This window comes from Narcine bancroftii, chromosome 8 (genome assembly GCF_036971445.1).
Source record: "Narcine bancroftii isolate sNarBan1 chromosome 8, sNarBan1.hap1, whole genome shotgun sequence".
NCBI lineage: Eukaryota > Metazoa > Chordata > Chondrichthyes > Torpediniformes > Narcinidae > Narcine > Narcine bancroftii.
The window spans coordinates 102,309,272-102,332,088 of NC_091476.1; the positions used below are offsets into that span (position 1 = coordinate 102,309,272).

Genomic DNA, 22,817 nt, shown 5'->3' on the forward strand with positions numbered 1-22,817 from the left:
AGCAATTTAGAAAAAAGCGATTGCTAGCTATAGGAAATTGTATATTGTATACCCACACTGATCCCATCGCCCTGCTCTCTCCCCACAGCTCTATATCAGTCCCCACACTGATCCCACCACCCTACTCTCTCCCCACAGCCTCGTGTCTGTCCCATGCTGATCCCTACACAAATAAAAAGTTTACAGGTACACTATACTATTCTATATAGCTTTGCTAAGTACAGTATAAAATATGGTGTACACATAATGTCCACATCACATGATGCCCAATTTCACAGAACATATTGTGGACGTTAAACAGCACATACCTGCCCATATCCATCTTTTTTCCACCTCCATTAATACTGCTGACTTCACTTTTATAATATGGAAATCATTCAAGCCCTAGTTCACCATCATCTCACCTTGAAAAAGATATGAAAGTCCTCATATGAATCCATTTGGGAACAAGTGAACACCTGTCGTGCAGAGTGACAACCATGACTGATGTGCCATTAATAGACTAGATCGAGCTCATTGTCTGAACTTTGTGCCCAATTGCATTCATTGGTTGTGGAAAATCAGAGACAGCCGAGCTGATCCTCTATATCAGCAGAGTAGGTTTGTACTTTAAACTTGCCTCAAGCATGGTAGTCAGAGGCACTTAAAACGTACTCAAAAATAAACAAATAATTCCAAGTTGAAAAATAGAAGAAATAAAATTAATTAAAACACATTGAAATTATAGCAAATTATGCAAAATAAAGAAACTTTTCCTCAGTGATTAGGAAATGGTTCTACGCCAGTTACCTTGACACAAATTGCGTACAGCCTCACCACATCAGCACTCTGTCATCAGCTCAGCGGTGAGCACAAGCCACAATGTACTGTACCTGTCCTCCAGCTACCATGGGCTTCTCTATGCAGCCTACAGGTTTAGATAAGTTTGATCCAGACCAGTATTTTGCTATTGATTGTGGAAAAATCACATTGAGGAATATGGAATAGCAAGTCTGCATCAAAGAACATTTCTGCTGACGTGGTGGTGCATATAATTTCTGTATCTAACCTGGGCTATGCCAGATCAGAGGCCCATGTCTTTGTTCCACACCAAGAAATTGTCCAGCAAGAAAATTTTTAAACCTGAACTTGGCCATGATGGGATTCCATACCATCATCATTTCCATTTACTTGTCCAATCACTTTGTTCACTTGTTTACCAGCTCTAGAACTTCATCCAACTTTGCTCATTGAAGATCATTTTCTGTTGAAACGCATCCATTTTTTTGGTACTGTTAGACATTTCATTACATTCCTGTCTGGCACCCCATTTTCAGGGCTCAACCAAAACTCTGCAATTCACCTTCTATCTCACACCAGTTAAATTCATTTCCAATATGCTCTCGAACCTACAAGAGCTCCAAATAAAGAAGCCCTTTGATTTTAACATTCTCATCCATTTTCAAAAGTCGACTTGGGCTTGCCCTTCCTCTCAACCCTGCAAAATATTTACACTAATCCAATTTCAGATTACATCCCTGCTTTTAATCAATTCTATGTCTCTCTCTTTGGCTTGGCTTCGCGGACGAAGATTAATGGAGGGGTAATGTCCACGTCAGCTGCAGGCTCGTTTGTGCCTGTCAAGTCCGATGCAGGACAGGCAGACACGGTTGCAGCCGTTACAAGGGAAAATTGGTTGGTTGGGGTTGGGTGTTGGGTTTTTCCTCCTTTGTCTTTTGTCAGTGAGGTGGGCTCTGCGGTCTTCTTCAAAGGAGGTTGCTGCCCGCCGAACTGTGAGGCACCAAGGCGATATCAGCCCACTGGCGGTGGTCAATGTGGCAGGCACCAAGAGATTTCTTTAAGTAGTCCTTGTACATCTTCTTTGGTGCACCTCTGTCACGGTGGCCAATGGAGAGCTCGCCATATAACACAATCTTGGGAAGGCGATGGTCCTCCATTCTGGAGATGTGACCTACCCAGCGCAGTTGGATCTTCGGTAGCGTGGATTCGATGCTGTCGGCCACTGCCATCTCGAGTACTTCGATGTTGGTGATGAAGTCGCTGCAATGAATGTTGAGGCTGGAGTGGAGACAACGCTGGTGGAAGCGTTCTAGGAGCCGTAGGTGATGCCGGTAGACGACCCATGATTCGGAGCCGAACAGGAGTGTGGGTATGACAACGGCTCTGTGTACGCTAATCTTTGTGAGGTTTTTCAGTTGGTTGTTTTTCCAGACTCTTTTGTGTAGTCTTCCAAAGGCGCCATTTGCGTTGGCGAGTCTGTTGTCTATCTCGTTGTCAATCCTTGCATCCGATGAAATGGTGCAGCCGAGATAGGTAAACTGGTTGACCATTTTGAGTTTTGTGTGCCCGATGGAGATGTGGGGGGGCTGGTAGTCATGGTGGGGCACTGGCTAATGGAGGACCTCAGTTTTCTTCAGGCTGACTTCCAGGCCAAACATTTTGGCAGTTTCCGCAAAACAGGACGTCAAGCGCTGAAGAGCTGGCTCTGAATGGGCAACTAAAGCGGCATCGTCTGCAAAGAGTAGTTCACGGACAAGTTGCTCTTGTGTCTGGGTGTGAGCTTGCAGGCACCTCAGATTGAAGAGACTGCCATCCGTGCGGTACCGGATGTAAACAGTGTCTTCATTGTTGAGGTCTTTCATGGCTTGTTTCAGCATCATGATGAAGATTGAAAAGAGAGTTGGTGCGAGAACGCAGCCTTGCTTCACGCCATTGTTAATGGAGAAGGGTTCAGAGAGCTCATTGCTGTATCTGACCCGACCTTGTTGGTTTTCGTGCAGTTGGATAACCATGTTGAGGAATTTTGGGGGGCATCCGAGGTGCTCTAGTATTTGCCAAAGCCCTTTCCTACTCAGGGTGTCGAAGGCTTTGGTGAGGTCAACAAAGGTGATGTAGAGTCCTTTGTTTTGTTCTCTGCACTTTTCTTGGAGCTGTCTGAGGGCAAAGACCATGTCAGTAGTTCCTCTGTTTGCGCGAAAGCCGCACTGTGATTCTGGGAGAACATTTTCGGCGACACTAGGTAATATTCTATTTAGGAGAATCCTAGCGAAGATTTTGCCTGCAATGGAGAGCAGCGTGATTCCCCTGTAGTTTGAGCAGTCTGATTTCTCGTTTTTGTACAGGGTGATGATGATGGCATCACGAAGGTCCTGAGGCAGCTTTCCTTGGTCCTAGCAGAGCTTGAAAAACTCATGCAGTTTGGCATGCAGAGTTTTGCCGCCAGCCTTCCAGACCTCTGGGGGGGATTCCATCCATATCTGCTGCTTTGCCACTTTTCAGTTGTTCAATTGTCTCTTCCCGGGTGAGGACCTCATCCAGCTCTAGCCTTAAGGGCTGTTGAGGGAGCTGGAGCAGGGCGGATTCTTGGACTGAGCGGTTGGCACTGAAAAGAGATTGGAAGTGTTCTGACCATCGGTTGAGGATGGAGATCTTGTCGCTGAGGAGGACTTTGCCGTCTGAGCTGCGCAGCGGGCTTTGGACTTGGGGTGAGGGGCCGTACACAGCCTTTAGACCCTCGTAAAAACCCCTGAAGTTGCCAATGTCCGCGCTGAGCTGGGTTCATTTGGCGAGGCTAATGCACCACTCATTTTGAATCTCCCGGAGTTTGCACTGAAGATGGCTGCATGCGCGACTGAAGGCTCGTTTCTTCTCTGGACAGGACGGCTTTGCAAGGTGAGCCTGGTGGGCAGCTCGCTTCTTTGCCAGCAGCTCCTGGATTTCCTGGTTGTTTTTGTCGAACCAGTCCTTGTTTTTCCTGGAGGAGAAGCCCAGTACCTCTTCAGTGGATTGCAGTATGGCAGTCTTCAGCTGATCCCAGAGGGTTTCAGGGGACGAGTCCGTGAGGCAGATTGCATCCTCGAGCTTTGCTTTGAGGTTTGCCTGGAAGTTTCCTCTCACTTCGTCTGACTGCAAGTTTCCAACATTGAACCTCTTTCTGGGGGCTTTACTGTTCCTGGACTTTGGCTTGAAGTGAAGGTTGAGCTTGCAGTGAACAAGCCGGTGCTCAGTGTGGCATTCCGTGCTGGGCATGACCCTGGTGTGGAGCACATCTCGTTTGTCTCTTTCTCGCACCAGGACGTAGTCCAGGAGGTGCCAGTGTTTGGATCGGGGATGCATCCAGGTAGTCTTCAGGCTGTCCCTCTGCTGAAAAAGGGTGTTTGTAATGACAAGCCGCTGTTCTGCGCAGAGCTCCAACAGTAGGCGCCCGTTGTCGTTGCACTTGCCGACACCATGCTTGCCCAGGATTGCAAGCCAGGTTTCTGAGTCTTTGTCCTTTTCTGCTGGTTCCGCCTAGAGGGTTGGAGCATAAATACAGATGAGGGTGATGCGACGCTTGTTTTAAAGGGGGAGTCGCATGGACATGATCCGGTCCGAGTGGCCTGTCGGGAGGTTTTCGAGTTTGGAGGCAATGGAGTTCTTGACCATGAAGCCTACACCAGATAGGCGTCGTTTATCCATAGGCTTGCCAGACTAGTAGAGTGTGTAGCCCACGCCGCGTTCTTGGAGGCTGCCTACATCTGCAAGGCGGACTTCACTGAGAGCGGCCATGTCGATGTCAAGTCTGAGGAGTTCATGTGCGATGAGGGCAGACCAACGTTCAGGTCGGTGGCTGTCAGCCTTGTCTAGCATGGTTCTGATGTTCCAGCATGCTAGATTGAGTTTGTGAGCATCTTTTGAGGGGGAGGACGTGGACATGTCCTCGGGCCTGCGCAAAGGAGCTTTTAGGTAGAGTGCAGTGTGCGCAGTACTGGCCCCACCCTTTACACCCATGGTTCGTGTGCCGTGGCCGAGCGAACTGGGACGTGGCAGCGAGGTCCTTGGGTCGTAGGTTTTATATTGGAGTGGCCTTCTCCTATGCAGGTTTCTTACCTGGGCTGGAGGGGCCTGCCTCCCCTCCTAGGTCGGACCATACCTGGTCGCAATCCAACCTGTTGGCCTCCGCCTGCTTCACTCTGCCGAGGCCGGGGCCGCCGCCTCCCCCTCGCTTCTGCCCGGCCCGGGGCCTCCGCCTGCCTCACTCTACCGAGGCCGGGGCCGCCGCCTCCCCCTCGCTTTTGCCCGGATCGGGGTTAAGGATTTTCTATCCTACCTGTGGAAGAATGTGCACATCCCACATTGGCTTAATCAATTCTATGTTACAGCAACATTAATGCTCCAAAAGCCTATATTTTTAACTTCTGGGTCACCCTTTCCTCCTTCAGGAGAACTCCTGATTATCTACATCTTCTACAAAGCCTCCCTAGTTCTTTACAGGCTTGGTGTCAACTTTTGCTCAATAAAAATATCACAAATCATTTTAGAATGTATGCAATTAAAAAAGACCCATTTAATTATAATTAAAAGGGGATATCTTCAATCTGAAATATTAACTGTATCCCATTCCACAGATCCTAACTTAGCATTTCCAATATCTTTAATTCTGTAATTTCAATTTAAATACAACAGGCTGTTTGGTGGTACTGTCAGGGTGGTTCATTTTCTGTGAGTTAATCATTCTACAGTCTCCCAGCTCAAGGCTGTGTTTGCTGTGACAGTGTAAAAGGAACTTTACATTATTTTCACCCCTGCCCTGCGAATATAGTAGTGATACCAGATGCAAAATATTTGGATATATACATCATTCACCAGTCTACTTAATCTCACCTTAGCATGTCCCAAATTCAAATCCCCTAGTCATAATTTTAAGCATACTTCTCACCTGATATCATCAGTTTTCTGTAGCCTGATGCTCATCCTACTCTACTTTGAAATATTTACGTTTTACAAAATCATTTACACTGATGTCATGTTAAAATGCCATAAAGAGGGAACAATTTTTTTTTGGTTTATCCTTTTCCTGATTTGGACTGATCAACCTATGCAGCTTCCCGATTTGGAGCAAACTATTGGAAGAACTCAGTGGGATGGGACCCTACATCAAGATCACCATTCCCCAACATTCACTGTTGAACTGCACAAGTTCTCCAGCAGTTTATTTTTTTTGGTCCAGAATCCAACATCTGCAGTTTGCGTCTCCAAGAGGAGGATATTATAGCGACTAAGTTCCAGGAATCATTAAAATAGCAATGAAAGCGTAAATAAGCCTGTAATGAAAGACCAGCACATTGGAAACTGGCAGAGTAATTACATGGCCGGCTGGTCTCTCTCTCAGCCCACACACCTATTTATAAAGAATTGAGGCATGGTGAGACTGGGCCTACGCCCAGACTGGTCGTCACCAGCTCCTCACAGTAATTAACAGGCGGAGAGTCTCATCTACTGTACAGAAGGTGTAGCAACAAAACAATGCATGTGTTTGGAGCACAGAGTTGCAATTAAAATACATTATCAGCATTCCATCACCTACCACTTCAAAGACAGCCAAATATCATCCACTGATATCTCTGCATAAACAAACATCATGGACCCAAAAAAATAGGGTGTGTTTTTTGACTGTGGCAAGGTTACAAAATAGCTTGTTCAGATCTTGCCAACTAGGGTTGCAGCTGTACAATTAAAAACCCCTGTTATCCAGAATTCAAGTAACTGGCAGCCTCAAGCAACTGGCAAATAAAAATCACAAAAAATACAGAAGTTTAAAATTGGCGTGTCTCGCCATTAGTTCACCAATCAAGCAACATGCAATCTCAGTCAACTGAAAAATACGCTCATCTGGCATCTTCCAATCCCCATAGGTGCCGAATACCAGCGTCAGAGGTTTTACTGTACATCACTGCAATATGTGGAAGACGTTTGACAGCCGAGGTTTGGGGGTGGGGGGGGGGGGGAAGAGTGGTATTGGGAAGTCAGAATAGGTGCAGAAGAAAAAAGGCTGAGGGAGAGGGTAAACAGGGAAGCAGAAAAGGGGCAGGGCAATGAGTAGGAATCAGAGAGCATGAAGGTGAGAGAAAGCAATAAAAAAAAGAAAGATAATTTAAATACAGAGGGAGGGGTTGCAGGGAGCCAAGAATCCTGAAACTGTATTTGCTAGAATGGTGCAGCTACTCTACAATTAAGCTACCATTTCTCAGCTAAGGCTGTGGGTTCCTCAACCTCAAAATAAATCTCAGTGACTTCCCGGCCGGAAACCACTCGGGTTTCAATGCTCACCACATACTTCAAACATCTCGAAACACAAGAGGCTCAAAGCTCAAGCTAGAGCGCAGCAGTCTGTGAGAAGGGTCAGTGCAGCAAAGTCCCACCTGCCACTGTGACCAAAGAGCAGGTGGTTGTAAGCTTAAATGCTGCTTCAACACTTGCTCCAAGGAAGCAGGTAGGAGTGCTGAAACAACCCAACACTCCTCAGTAAGTGAGATCACAGGAAAGCTTGAGATTTGATGGGATGAGAATTCATACCTTTGTTATCAGCTCATGAGAGTTTATGAACCTTTGATCAAAATCTTTATACAATGAATCTTACTCTTTTATACACACTTGTTTGTCATTGAATATGAGAGAGAGAAAAAGTCTTTCCCCAAACTCTCCAAACCAACACTATCCAAACCTGAACAGAGGTGATTATTTGCAGGCAGGGGAAGGAAGGCTGGAGAGAAACTTGAATGCATTTTTTTTTTTTAATCATAAACATTCTTCATGGTGGTAATGCAAAGAACAATAAACCTGGCAAAGAAATATGACCACAATCACCTGCTCCTTCTTCTCACAGCCTTAAACTTTTAATTTCTATTTAAAAAATGGATGTTCACATCAATATTCAGAACGGTCCACAAGCTCCTGATACAAAAACCAACTTTTCACAGCAAATCATGCAAATATTTTTTTTAGTTATATCAGCCATGATTATTAAAAAAATGGGACTTCCACTTCTCCTAGAATTCAAGGGCTGTCAGCTGGTGGAAATTGCAGTTTTGATAACACACTCAAACACCAGATTGCTGCTCCAAATTCAAGCCTTGTTCAGACTTGTAACAGCAAATGTTACCAGGTAAATGAAGCGGCTTTTAAACAGACTGCCCGAGGCAATAGGGTGTTCTGCACAACACCAGAGTGGGTCTTAAATTAACGTGCATTCCATCTCAGGTTGTCTTTGGAAGGTCATCAGCAACACAAATGATAGGTGCACTGCATGGTCAACATTTAACACAGTTCTTTCAATTATTTGAGGGCAGAATTGGTCAAATTAATCAAAAGCCAAAATCAGTTAATCGTGTTGAACAGGAAAATCTGTAGTTGTTGGGGTCTAGTTCAAAACACAAAATTAAAACCATACCAAACCAAATGGATGCTGCATGCCCTGCTGAGTTTCTCCAGTACTTCCGTGTATTGTATCAGATAATCCTAGTTTGAAGGAGATGGTAGGGAAATGGCCAGAGGTTCTGTTCTGAACAAGAAGTAAGAATAACCTCATTGGTTTGTCCAGAGGGGAGAGAAGTTTGATCATAATCAGCTCTCTGTACTTGTACAACTAGACGAAACAGCATTTCTCCGGTCCAATAGCGTGCACGCGTACACAGTACAGAGCACATGATAATCAGTATGTTATCCATAACCATGTGGATACAGTCTGAGAGGAGTAGGATTTGGAGGAAGTGCACAGCTGTAATACTGCAACCCTCAATATTGAATATATGCCTTTTTAGGTCGAACTCTTCCTGACCACTTCGTCTTCCTTCAGCCATTGAATCAGTGCCTCTCCATGTCGAACACACTTGGAAAAAGCATGGACAGTGGAGAGGGCAAAGAATGTATTCTTCAATGTGCCTCACAAGAACAGCTTAGCAATATCATCCTGTCAGAGTCTCCAAAGACACTGCAGCAGAACTAGATTTATGACAGATAATGAGTAAATCAACACACAAGATAAACCCATTTGGCTTCTTTCTCACTCACCCACTTGAGGCAGATTATCTGTCCATGACGACATTGCTAGTTGGTTACCATTACACAATCCTTATAGAAACAAAGTAAAATCTTCACACTGATGACACGCTCCATTAAGTTGCTAAATGGTGTAAAACTAGAACAAATTCAGAAGCTCAAAGCTTTCATGAGGCAATGCCAAACAGCTGCAGCAGCAATGTACACCATTGCTTTCTGCAACCAAATAGTTTAACATATCTTTCTCCACCAATACTATTAAGCTAGGGATCAACCCTGGCTCTTGAATTCAGAAGACCTTACCAGGATCATTATCAGCCATACAACAGACTTCTATTCTTTGGAGTTTAGAAAAATGAAGGGCGATCCATTAACACACAAGGCCATAGGGATGACAGGATAGATATATTATATAAATATATATATATATATATATATATATATCTTTCTTTGGCTTGGCTTCGCGGACGAAGATTTATGGAGGGGGTAAAAAGTCCACGTCAGCTGCAGGCTCGTTTGTGGCTGACCAGTCCGATGCGGGACAGGCAGACACGATTGCAGCGGTTGCAAGGGAAAATTGGTTGGTTGGGGTTGGGTGTTGGGTTTTTCCTCCTTTGCCTTTTGTCAGTGAGGTGGGCTCTGCGGTCTTCTTCAAAGGAGGCTGCTGCCCGCCAAACTGTAAGGCGCCAAGATGCACGGTTTGAGGCGTTATCAGCCCACTGGCGGTGGTCAATGTGGCAGGCACCAAGAGATTTCTTTAGGCAGTCCTTGTACCTTTTCTTTGGTGCACCTCTGTCACGGTGGCCAGTGGAGAGCTCGCCATATAATACGATCTTGGGAAGGCGATGGTCCTCCATTCTGGAGACGTGACCCATCCAGCGCAGCTGGATCTTCAGCAGCGTGGACTCGATGCTGTCGACCTCTGCCATCTCGAGTACCTCGACGTTAGGGGTGTGAGCGCTCCAATGGATGTTGAGGATGGAGCGGAGACAACGCTGGTGGAAGCGTTCTAGGAGCCGTAGGTGGTGCCGGTAGAGGACCCATGATTCGGAGCCGAACAGGAGTGTGGGTATGACAACGGCTCTGTATACGCTTATCTTTGTGAGGTTTTTCAGTTGGTTGTTTTTCCAGACTCTTTTGTGTAGTCTTCCAAAGGCGCTATTTGTATATATATATATATATATGTATGTATTATATATATATATATTCTCTGCACTTTTCTTGGAGCTGTCTGAGGGCAAAGACCATGTCAGTGGTTCCTCTGTTTGCGCGAAAGCCGCACTGTGATTCTGGGAGAATATTCTCAGCGACACTAGGTATTATTCTATTTAGTAGAATCCTAGCGAAGATTTTGCCTGCAATGGAGAGCAACGTGATTCCCCTGTAGTTTGAGCAGTCTGATTTCTCGCCTTTGTTTTTGTACAGGGTGATGATGGTGGCATCACGAAGATCCTGAGGCAGTTTACCTTGGTCCCAACAAAGCTTGAAAAACTCATGCAGTTTGGCATGCAGAGTTTTGCCGCCAGCCTTCCAGACTTCTGGGGGGATTCCATCCATACCTGCTGCTTTGCCACTTTTCAGTTGTTCGATTGCCTTATATGTCTCATCCAGGGTGGGAACCTCATCCAGCTCTAGCCTTAGGGGCTGTTGAGGGAGCTGGAGCAGGGCGGAATCTTGGACTGAGCGGTTGGTACTGAAAAGAGATTGGAAGTGTTCTGACCATCGGTTGAGGATGGAGATCTTGTCGCTGAGGAGGACTTTGCCGTCTGAGCTGCGCAGCGGGCTTTGGACTTGGGGTGAGGGGCCGTACACAGCCTTTAGAGCCTCGTAGAATCCCCTGAAGTCGCCAATGTCCGCGCTGAGCTGTGTTCGTTTGGCGAGGCTAGTCCACCACTCATTTTGGATCTCCCGGAGTTTGCGCTGAAGATGGCTGCATGCGCGACGGAAGGCTTGTTTCTTCTCTGGACAGGACGGCTTTGTAAGGTGAGCCTGGTGGGCAGCTCGCTTCTTTGCCAGCAGCTCCTGGATTTCCTGGCTGTTTTCGTCAAACCAGTCCTTGTTTTTCCTGGAGGAGAAGCCCAGTACCTCTTCAGTGGATTGCAGTATGGTAGCCTTCAACTGATCCCAGAGGGTTTCAGGGGACGGGTCCGTGAGGCGGGTTGCAACGTAGAGCTTTGCTTTGAGGTTTGCCTGGAAGTTTCCTCTCGCTTCGTCTGACTGCAGTTTTCCAACATTGAACCTCTTTCTGGGGGGCAGAGAACAAAACAAAGGACTCTACACCACCTTTGTTGACCTCACCAAAGCCTTCGACACCGTGAGCAGGAAAGGGCTTTGGCAAATACTAGAGCGCATCGGATGTCCCCCAAAGTTCCTCAACATGATTATCCAACTGCACGAAAACCAACAAGGTCGGGTCAGATACAGCAATGAGCTCTCTGAACCCTTCTCCATTAACAATGGCGTGAAGCAAGGCTGTGTTCTCGCACCAACCCTCTTTTCAATCTTCTTCAGCATGATGCTGAACCAAGCCATGAAAGACCCCAACAATGAAGACGCTGTTTACATCCGGTACCGCACGGATGGCAGTCTCTTCAATCTGAGGCGCCTGCAAGCTCACACCAAGACACAAGAGAAACTTGTCCGTGAACTACTCTTTGCAGATGATGCCGCTTTAGTTGCCCATTCAGAGCCAGCTCTTCAGCGCTTGACGTCCTGCTTTGCGGAAACTGCCAAAATGTTTGGCCTGGAAGTCAGCCTGAAGAAAACTGAGGTCCTCCATCAGCCAGCTCCCCACCATGACTACCAGCCCCCCCACATCTCCATCGGGCACACAAAACTCAAAACGGTCAACCAGTTTACCTATCTCGGCTGCACCATTTCATCAGATGCAAGGATCGACAATGAGATAGACAACAGACTCGCCAAGGCAAATAGCGCCTTTGGAAGACTACACAAAAGAGTCTGGAAAAACAACCAACTGAAAAACCTCACAAAGATTAGCGTATACAGAGCCGTTGTCATACCCACACTCCTGTTCGGCTCCGAATCATGGGTCCTCTACCGGCACCACCTACGGCTCCTAGAACGCTTCCACCAGCGTTGTCTCCGCTCCATCCTCAACATCCATTGGAGCGCTCACACCCCTAACGTCGAGGTACTCGAGATGGCAGAGGTCGACAGCATCGAGTCCACGCTGCTGAAGATCCAGCTGCGCTGGATGGGTCACGTCTCCAGAATGGAGGACCATCGCCTTCCCAAGATCGTATTATATGGCGAGCTCTCCACTGGCCACCGTGACAGAGGTGCACCAAAGAAAAGGTACAAGGACTGCCTAAAGAAATCTCTTGGTGCCTGCCACATTGACCACCGCCAGTGGGCTGATAACGCCTCAAACCGTGCATCTTGGCGCCTCACAGTTTGGTGGGCAGCAGCCTCCTTTGAAGAAGACCGCAGAGCCCACCTCACTGACAAAAGGCAAAGGAGGAAAAACCCAACACCCAACCCCAACCAACCAATTTTCCCTTGCAACCGCTGCAATCGTGTCTGCCTGTCCCGCATCGGACTGGTCAGCCACAAACGAGCCTGCAGCTGACGTGGACTTTTTTACCCCCTCCATAAATCTTCGTCCGCGAAGCCAAGCCAAAGAAGATATATATATATATATATATATATATATATATATAATATATTTCTTTGGCTTGGCTTCGCGGACGAAGATTTATGGAGGGGGTAAAAAGTCCACGTCAGCTATATAATATATATATATATATATATATATATAAAGGTGTTTCCACCAGTAGGATGGTGTCAAATAAGGGGAAATAGTTACAAAAAGATATTTAAAACTGAGATGAGTAAGATTTTCTTGTTAAAGATGGTGGCAAATCACTGCAATTGCCCTCTCCGGAATTTCTTTTTGAAAACTTGGAGATTTGAGGGGGTATGTGAAACTGGTACAGGAAAAGTGAAGGCATGTTATTGAATGTCAGGTCAGATTGAGGGGCTGCATAGTCCACTCCTATTATTTTGTATTCAACCAGCATGTACACAAAACAAGACAGTGCTAAACAATTTTCATAAGTTTAAAACCCTGCAGTCCTGTTCCATCACTTATGAATGGCAGTGACTAATTAAACAGCTAACAGGAAGAGGAAATTCCAAGAACATCCCATATGCACGAGATCGTAGGGTTCTGCACATGAAGATTCCATCCTGGCTTCTCCCAAGATTGCCAGCATCCCCAGAAGTCAGTGTTCAGCCAAAGTGGAATCAAGAAATGTCTAAGGAAACCAGCTGAAACAGAACTGAGACCAGCCAATTTCCCAGGTCCAGAAGACCTGCCACTCCAGGACTGACCATGCTGTTGGAAAAGTAGTTCCCATCCACTTACCACACTAGTATTTAGCAAACAATGCAGAAAATTCCAGAGGGTACAGTCTGATCATTAAAACAAGACAAATCATCAAGACTGCACACGCTGAAAATCTAAAATAAAAACAGAAAATGCTTTAAGTACTCGGTTTTGCTTCCCAATATCGAAGACCACTTTCCGTACCTTGTTTTCATTCAAGCAGTCACAGAAGATGTCATCAATGGAGCTCAAACAGCACCTATCCAACCTGCTCATTGATACTCAGTCTGGGTTTTGCCAGACCCACTCAGCGACGAACCTCAAATAGAAACAAACAGCTTGATTCCAGAAGCAAGATGAGAACCATTGCCCACAAGGTGACCAAGTATGGCAACAAGAATGGAAGAAACACAGGCAAAGGGCATCAACAGAAAATTCTCAATGGTTATTGTTGTTGCAGTTAATCATCCCAGCTTCTTGACATGGCAGTTCTTCAAGGCAGTATCCTACACCCACCCATTGTCAGCTACTTCAACGATTTTCCTTCATCATAAGATGAGAAGTTAGGTCGTACATGAACAATTGTGTAAGGTTAGTGTCATGGCATCAACTTCTTATCCATTGAAGCCAACTATGATGTCCTGCCTCAGGAACCCAGCCAACATCAATGATTCCCATCACAGTCACAATCTCTTCTTGTTGCTACCTTCAGGCACAAGGTACAGAAGCCTGCAGCCCAGCTTTACGAGGTTCAACCACCAAAAGATTTATCTACACTATTGATGCATCACTCTTTGTTTGCACTGTGAATATTTAAATCATCTATCTTTTTAGACTTCTTATCACTTTTTCTGTCTCATGGCATATTGTAGTAATTTTAATTTATACGTTGGTGTATCTTATGAACTATGGCTACAGCAGAAAAGAATTTCAGTGCATCTGTATATTTCATTTCTGTACATAACAATAAATTTTCACTCAGTAATATTTCCTTGCCACAGCAAAAGGAATTCAGACAACATTCAAGCAAGGGCTGATAAATGGCAAACAGCAGCCATAATACAAACTCCTGCCAAACAATATGGTGGTAATAACTTCACTGGACAGATTACAGAGGTCCAAGAATCTGGATCAACACCACTTTTTCAAGGGTAATTAGGGTGGCTCTAATTTTTCCCAACAAATGAAGCTCTTTTTCTCCTATCAATTCCACCCGACTCAATCACTTAATTTCTTAAAACATTCAAAGAAAATATACTTGAATGTTTAAATTCCAAGGAATACAACCCCAGTTTGTAGAAAGGTCTCTTGGAATTTAGCCATTGGTGGACAGATATCACTCTGGTAAAATTTACACTGCATTTTTTCCTTTGGTAATGTGACCCTCAAAATGTGTGATTTCCACAACTGCCAACATAATATGGTGCCTAAATAGCTGTTCATGTAGTACAGAATAACAACTTGTAAACTTTAGATTCTTATAAAGAATTCAAATAGCTTTCAATTACTTTTATGTATTCATCTACACATAAAACCCTTTAAATTTTCATAAATTTAAAAGTACTATTTTTCTCAGCCTCCATATAAATTCATTTTCTACTTTACTGTGTATCATTTAATCCAGTATTTCTCAACTTGTGGTCCATATGTTTATTAAAAGTAATGATGTGGCAAAGGCAAATTTTAGGTGATAATAAGTGATACATAAAACAAGATTGTAAATATGATGAAATAAAACCTAAAATGCTAAAAAAAATTCACCAAAACAAAATTCAAATCCTGTCATTGGTCTAGAATGGAGCTTACTAGCAACCCCACCGCTCCTCCAAACTGGTAGCCTATAGGTTTGTTACCAATAGTCTGGATTAAGGAATATTTAATACTGTATTTGTGAAAAAAAGAGAATTATTGACTTAACCTATTAATGTCGGTTTACATCTTAATGATTCCATCTGCACTGTTTCCACTGCCACCCATCTTTGTCTCGTCAGCAAACGTGGAGCTATGGTTTTCTACATCATCATCATTTCTAAATAAGGACCATTTTGGTCTCAGCAATTCACCAATATTGGTGGCATCCTGCCAATTCAAAGTCTTTGTACCCCACTGTTCGGTTTTTAAATCAAATTGATAAAGTGCTTCAATTCCATGTTTTTGACTTTATCTAAACAGACTCCTGGAGGAAGTTTAAATAAAGCTTTTTTTGAAAGTCCATAGATGTTCCCCTATCTCTACTTTACAAAATAAATTAACAATTTTAAAGATGATTTAAAGTATGACTGCCTCCTTACAAACCAACAACCACGCTCTTTGATTAACAGAAAATGTTCAGAGTGCTTAAACGCAAGTGCCCAGCAATATCCCCAGTGGCATAAAGAAGTGTTTTTCTCCACCAGTCTTTAGTAACAGAGTGAAATATATAATCTTCAATCTAAAGGACTGTTTTCCAAATCAAAAAAGAACATTGGAAGATTAAAGTCAAGGAATCTGCAGTGCTCTGTTATACTTCCTTTAAAATTCATAGAGTCAGGGTCATACATCACAGAAATATTTTAACGAACAAAAAGCACAAAATTGGAAAGGGAGAAAGATAAAAGGAAAATAAATATATTGTTTAAACTGGTAAGCTCCAACAATATTGCAACACAATTATTGCTTATCTAGTGGTTAATGAGTGCAAATTCATGAAATCCCACGTGCTGAACCCAACCAAAATGATTGGATCCCAAAGTCAACAAATAAATGTTCTCATTCTGAGGGAAGGGATAAGTAGTAGAAAGAGCAGTAGGCTATTCAGACCTTCGAGCCCGCTCCATCATTCAATGGGATCATGGCATCTGACATTCCTTGAGTCAACTTTTCCACTCTAACTCCATTACCTCCAATTCCCTAAATGATTAGAAGTCCACCTCAGTTTTAATTTTATCAATGGACTCTGCCCCCACAGCTCTAAAGGGCAGGGAAATACATATCCTTCAATTAGAAAAAAATCTTAATCTCAGCCTTAAAATGGTTACCGCCCTCTTCTGAGATAATTTTCCCTGCATTAGGTCCATACCCTCGTGTCAGTATTAGAGTCAAAGTCACAAAGCATGGAAACAACCCTTCAGCCCAACTTGTCAGTGTTGACCAAGGTGCTTTCTAGAGCTCATCTCATTTGCCTTCAACTGGCCCATATCCCTCTAACCCCCTGATAGAATAAAAGATTCTATTCCCAGAATAGAATGACAGTATTCCCAAAAATTGGCACATGTACACTCAGCTACAAAGAAATCTCAGAATAACAAAAAACATCATCCACAAGTACCAAGATCAAGGAATATTCCTTTACCTCCCAGCCATATGAACTCATTAACATTCATGCCTACAATAGATCTATCTCCATAGCAGAGACCTCACAATCAATGTCAGCAATACCATCAAATAGAGAAAAAAAATGTTTTTTTAAATTAAATGGCAACATTTAGGAGTCAGGGCAGTGAGTCTATTAGAAGCTGTTGTAATTTTACTTGGGTTTTCAAGGGGCATTTTAATCATAGATAGTCAGGGATTAAGGTTACAAACGATGTTAAAGGCACTTCGTTATTTTAAATCCAATAAGATTCAAACAATTTCACTATGAAGACTGAAGATATTTAGAATCATATAGCACAGAAGCAGCTTCTTTTGGCCCTTCTTGTTCATGCTAATCTTGATGTTCATTAGGTCCATATCCCTCTCTGCCTATTATTGTACATGTTTGTGACTTCTGTATCTGTAAATACAACAGTTAATCTGGCATCTCATTTCAAGTGTGAAAAACATACCATTCAGATCTCCTTTAAATTTCTCTCCTCTCACCTCCAACCTGTGCCCTCTTGCTTTATAATCATTTTCCTCCCCTGGGTCAGCCAACTCTATATGATGAAAATGCCTCTCATCATTTTATAAATTTCACCCAAAGCCTCCTGTATGTCAATGAGAATAAACCCACCCTATCCAATCTCTTCTTATGAATGAAGCCTTCCAGTCCAGGCACTATTTTGGAGAATCTCTTCTGCACTCCCTCTTTTTATTACCGCATCCTTCCTGTAGCATGGCAATCAGAATGCTACAAAACTTAGATTACTTTAGTCACATGTAGTTGCAGTTTAGATTTTACATTTAAATAGCATTCTTCATCTATGAAATCACTTAAAGAAAACTTCTTGGGCAGGTGTTGTGTACAAAAGGCATATGTTCAGTCTCTGAACACTGTATTTACTAAACAGTGACCGACTGGTTTAATTTTACCATTCTCAACTCTGATTCAGTAAACACAAATTAAAATTTCTAAGTTCCAGAATACAACACATCCAATGCATGTGAAGACTAGTCTTCATTTAAATGTGTTAAACACTGGAGTCCATTCCAATCTAAAGGTACAACTCAAGATTGGTAGATGGCGAATGTTGTGCCTTTGTTTAGGAAGGGCTGCAAGGATGAGCCAAGGAACTACAGGCCAGTGAACCTATCATTAGTGATGGGAAAATTATTCTTTGGACTCCATGTTCAAACCTCTAGCTGGTTCATACTGGTGTTCATACCCATGGGCCCAGTCTGAAGTATATATTAAAATTTAAATCAAATTAAATACAGATTAAAAATGGCCAGAGTCTATAGGGTTAATGGAAGGGCTTCTATTAGCACAGTCAGCAGGGTTTTGCATATTGGAAATGGAGTTTCACAAATTTAATAGAGTTTTTTGAAGAGCTAACCAAGAAGCTTGATGAGGGCATGGAGATTGTAGTTGTCTACATGAATTTCGCAGAGCTTTGACAAAGACCAGTACGGTGGACTAATCTAAAGATAAGATCACGTGGGATCCAGGGTAAGCTAGCCAGTTGAATGCAAAATTGACTTTGTAGAAGGTGTGAGAATGGTGGTGAAGGTTGGTTTATCAGATCAGAACCAGTGGTGTGCTATAGCAAGATCCGCTGCTGTTTGTAACATATTAACAATCTGGATGAGAATGTAGGTTTCATTGAAGAAAGCTGTTTGATAACTTGATCTATCAAATAGAAAAGAGGGCAAAGGAATGCTATTTGAAATCTAATGCAGACAAGAGAAAAATGATGAATTTGAGAAGTCAAATCAAGGCAGGACTTGCACAATAAATTCCAGGCTCTGGGGAGTGGTAGAGAACAGAGACCTCGGGCACAAGTACCATCACCTTGTCTAGGATGCATGAAAATAGAAAAGGTAAATAAAGTTAGGAAGAAGGTATATGCCTTAATCAGAATGGGCACTGAGTAGAAGAGTTCGGACATCACATAACAGATGCCTAGGATGCTGCTTGAGATCGCACCAGGAATACAGTGCGTAATTCTGGTCACCATATTACAAGAAAGACGTGATTAAACTGAAGAAATTGTAGAAAAGATGTTGTCGAGACTGAGGGTTCAAGATGTAAGGCTGGCCCAGTTGCCCTGAAGCAAAGAAGGGCGACCTTTATAAAATTATGAAGGGCAGAGACAAGGTGATCATCAGAATCATTTTCATAGGGTAGGGAAGTTTAGAACTTGAAGACATAGCATTAAGGCGAGAGAGGAACAATTTAAACGGAATCTAAGAGGCAAGTTTTCCCCCACACAGAGCAGCAAGTACCAGGAATGTGTTGCCAGAGGAAGTGGTAGGTACAAATGTAACTTTTGAAAGGCATAGAGTTTCTCGGAGATGAAAAGTTAGTGTTATATGGGCCAAATGCAGTCAAATGGGACCACCTCAAGGAGCCACTCATCAGCAGGATGAGTTGGGCCTAAAGGTCTGTTTCCATGCTGTATAACTTATATGACTACTACATGAACAGCAAGGCTCAGTGGATAGCATGGTTGATGTTGCTTCTAAGATAAATATTGACCAAGATACTTGGGAGAGAATTCTCCTGCTCGAAATACTGCTATGGAAGGAGACACAGGATCTCGATTTAATCTCTCATTTGAGACAGCACTTCTAATAGCACAGCACTATCCCAATATCGAACTGGCAACTGCTTAATCTGTTGGTTCAAATGGAATCTGAACCAACAAATAAAACTCAATGGTAAGAGTACTCTTCACTGAGTTGATACCGAAAGCTATTCTATACTTTAAGCATGTAACCACATTGTACTGAGTGAATTAGAGAGGTGTCCTTTAGATGAGATGCAAAAAGAAATTTTCTGTGGCTTGAAAAAGAATCGAAGGAAGAGTAGAAGAGGCAACTGCTTCAATTAACATCACCAAAAACACACCAACTGTCTCCAAAATATTGATGTGCACAAAAGGTGAGTGATAACAGAACTTCATCTCAGTTAGCTGAAGTGAGGTAGGGACAGAACCAACACATCTCTCTTTCTATTGCACCAAATGTGTAAAATTGGCATACAACTGAATACTGCTTTGTTGCAATCTCTTAATTCTCTGTTTGTGATGAGAGCAGTCCATAAAAATCTAAAAGTGAATTGTTCAAATGAGAGAGTCCAAAAGAGGCATTCTTGTTGATGTGAAAGCAGAATCTTGAAACAGCAGTAGATCAAATAGCATTTCCACTCTCTGCACACGCCTGCATTCATCCAGAACAAACCCTAATTACCTTAACCCTATGGAGACAGGCCACTATAGAAGAAAATTTTCCCCAATTCAGATCAGATGGCCCAGTGAAACTACTGAAGGACTATTTGTAGTAACCTTGCATATTTGGTGCAGGAACACTGCTCAACCCTCTTGTACGATGCAGTGACAATGCATGGCTCCTTTGCAAACTGCAACAAAGTTGCGCTTAAACCATCCCTCATGCCAAAAGTTACTGTCCTGGAAATTGATGGACTGAATGTAACCCAGCTTATGCTGAGATTGGAACACATTGAATCTAGTTCCTACCATGCAGGGATCTTGCCACAAAGCTCCTCTTGCCAAACTGCACCAATCTTTAATCAATCTCTTTATTTTGCGCCATTTTGGAAATTAGATATTTTCACATAAATACATCATTTTTTTTAAATAAGGAATCCAATCAAGTTTTCATTCAGTACAAGCACCCAACAAATGGCACATGTATATGCCCTTTAATGAAGGCCATACATGGTAGAATTTAGCTAACAAAATGTTGACACCATCCCACAAATTGGGGCTGAGTAAATCAAGGAGATAGGTCTTAAAAGTGAGGCAAAGGTATTCTAGAACTTTGGGTATTGGCAGTTCAAGGCATGCCTAATAAATGTGGAGAAATCAAATCCAGTATTCAGGAGGCTCAAATTGAATGAGCCTAGATATCTCAGAGTTAGCAAGCCCACAGAGGGATCAGAAATTCTTCCTAAAAGTTCCAACACCCACACAACGAGGGAGTGTGATATTGTATTGTATATAGCTGCATTTCATTCACCTGAAATGCCGTAATTAACCTAATGTAGACTGACAGTCTTTGCTATCTGGACATTGGCAATTATTTTTCCTGGCACGACTGCTGTATTTTGCCCCAACCTTCACTGAAACATTGATGGAGTTGGGGTAGATTATACATCCAAAAATGCAAAATTATGATCTCTAAACTATTAGCAACAATCACAAAATGCAAATAATTAAAAGCACAGCAAAAAGACTGCTACCATAGAGCATCGGCCCATTTCCAGAATTGCAGGACTCCTAGGGCAAGCAAGTCTTCATTAACTTGCACATTATATTCAAATTGTCCTCTTTATAGAAGCTTTTTGAAAGAACTATCCAACTCTACTTCTCCATTGGAGCTTTATTAATTTCTACCTTCAACAAACTGTCCAACTTACTGCTATGCCTGCTTTGTCTACCTTTGCAGACCATGTCCAAATCGAACCAATTTACAATAAAAAAATTCACTGCCCCGATTTCTTTGACAAACTATCAGCTTCCAGCAACCCCATCAGTGAGAATGATTTCCTCTTCAATCTATTAAAATATTTCATGATTTTGAACACTCCTGGCAAATCTGCCTTATTCTCCCCACCACCCCACCACCACCCAGAACACCAAATTCAACCATCTTTGGTACATGTATTTTGTGCCCTCTCCAAACCCCTTGTGAAATATATCTAGTGTTTAAATACATTCCATACAGGCACAATAATACACTTAATATTATTCTGTCCTGCAAGACCGCAGGTGCTCACTTTATAAACAGTACATGCAAGACCATCCATCCTTCCCCCATCAGCACACTGATGAGATTTGCGTTTTGCTGGTTATTATTTACATGAAACTTTTTACCCTTTTGTTCTCTTACCTCTCACTCAACCCGGTCGGTGTAACGCTCATTTGGCTCCTCTCACTGATTCCTGTTCCTACACTTTATCCAATTGTCATTTTCTTCAGCAAAATATGACTGATAATCGATAATCCAACGGGAATATGAAAATATATCAACAAACAATGTGAAATTTCTCGATACAATCTCCTGGACAAGTTTGCCCCGATGAACCTCAGGTTAATAATGTGGGTTAAGAAAGCCTCAGATGAGTTATCAGGGTTCACAGCCAAGTGCAGGACTGAAGCCCATTCCAGACACTAACCTGGAACCCAGTTCTGCTATTGCAGCTCCTGCTATCTCCTGCACGGTATTAATCGGCAATTGACACTTTATCAATTCAATCTCATCATCGATTCAGTCTCATTATCCAGTGCAGGATTGATCAGAAGTCGATGATCTTCGATTCAGTCTTACTCTCCAGCGCTGCATCTATCAGATATCGATTTTGTCTCATAATCTGGTAAGAAATCGATATGATATCGATCTTCAGTGTCAGCGCTGTGAAATCGATTCGATCTCGGTGGAGTTTGGAGATCACATCAAACCCACAATGAGTTTGCGGCGGCAGCTTCGGCTCCAGGGTGCGGGATCGGAGATCACAGGGCCCGGGGCTCTGGCACTGGACACTCTGGGCCCTCGCCGCTTGACTCGGTCGTCCTAGGCCCGGTGCGCCGGGCCCGGCCTGTGCCGCTCGGGCCCGGGTGGTGGTGGGTGGGTGGGTGGGGGTCGAGGCCGGCCTGCCGCTCGCTCCTTTCCTGCTTCACTGTCCCGGCTCCATCCCCAGGCCGGCGCTCGTTTCACTCCCGGATCCAATCCAGTGGCTGGGTGGAGGGGGACGGGGGTCGTTTCCTGTTGTCGTTGATTTCCCCCTCCCGGGAGCTGCGCTGGACGCGGTCAGGCCGTGCAAGGAAGGGGCGACCAGGGAGGCTTCGAGAGCTACTCCAACTCACTGCCACTCCGGATCGACTTCAAGTTCCGCTCCGGTTGTTACTTTGTTACTTAGCTCGAACCGCTTCACCTCCGGCCGCTCGGCACCGCTCCGTCCGCCACCACCACCTCGCCCGGCCGAGATCTGCTCCCTCCGCGCAAAGTAATCCCAGGGCAAGGAGTCGGCAAGATAGAGTTTGGCTGTCCCAGACATCCACCCCTCCCAGAGGTTCCTGGTCACAGCGAGAGGCGCACCTCCTTCGCCACCACCACCCCCAACCTCCAAGAGCTGCTATGCTTTAATGACAAAGGAGCAAGAAGTCGTCTGGAAGAACAAGTATCAAAAGCAATACAAAACAATACTGTAACCGGAGTCGGAGATCAAACCCAGTCGGTACTCAAGAGGAAAACCAGGGCAGCTATTCAGATACATGGCGCTGATTTC

General features: G+C 43.8%; 1 protein-coding gene across 6 annotated transcripts in view; it reads right to left on the reverse strand.

Moving 5' to 3' along the window:
• The window catches only part of LOC138741075 (rho guanine nucleotide exchange factor 12-like), a 143,800-nt gene extending 121,270 nt beyond the window's left edge, over positions 1 to 22,530 (reverse strand). For 4 of the 6 annotated variants that reach the window (XM_069894588.1, XM_069894587.1, XM_069894585.1 and 1 more), the window contains exon 1: positions 21,422 to 22,530. Coding sequence is in view for 1 of the 6 variants with exons in the window: in XM_069894585.1 (XP_069750686.1) it covers positions 21,422 to 21,453 (32 nt within the window). In the remaining 5 variants the exon portion in view is untranslated. The remainder of the gene's footprint in view (positions 1 to 21,421) is intronic. The other 2 variants (XM_069894586.1, XM_069894589.1) reach the window with 1 other exon arrangement.
• Between the last annotated feature and the right edge of the window lie 287 nt (positions 22,531 to 22,817).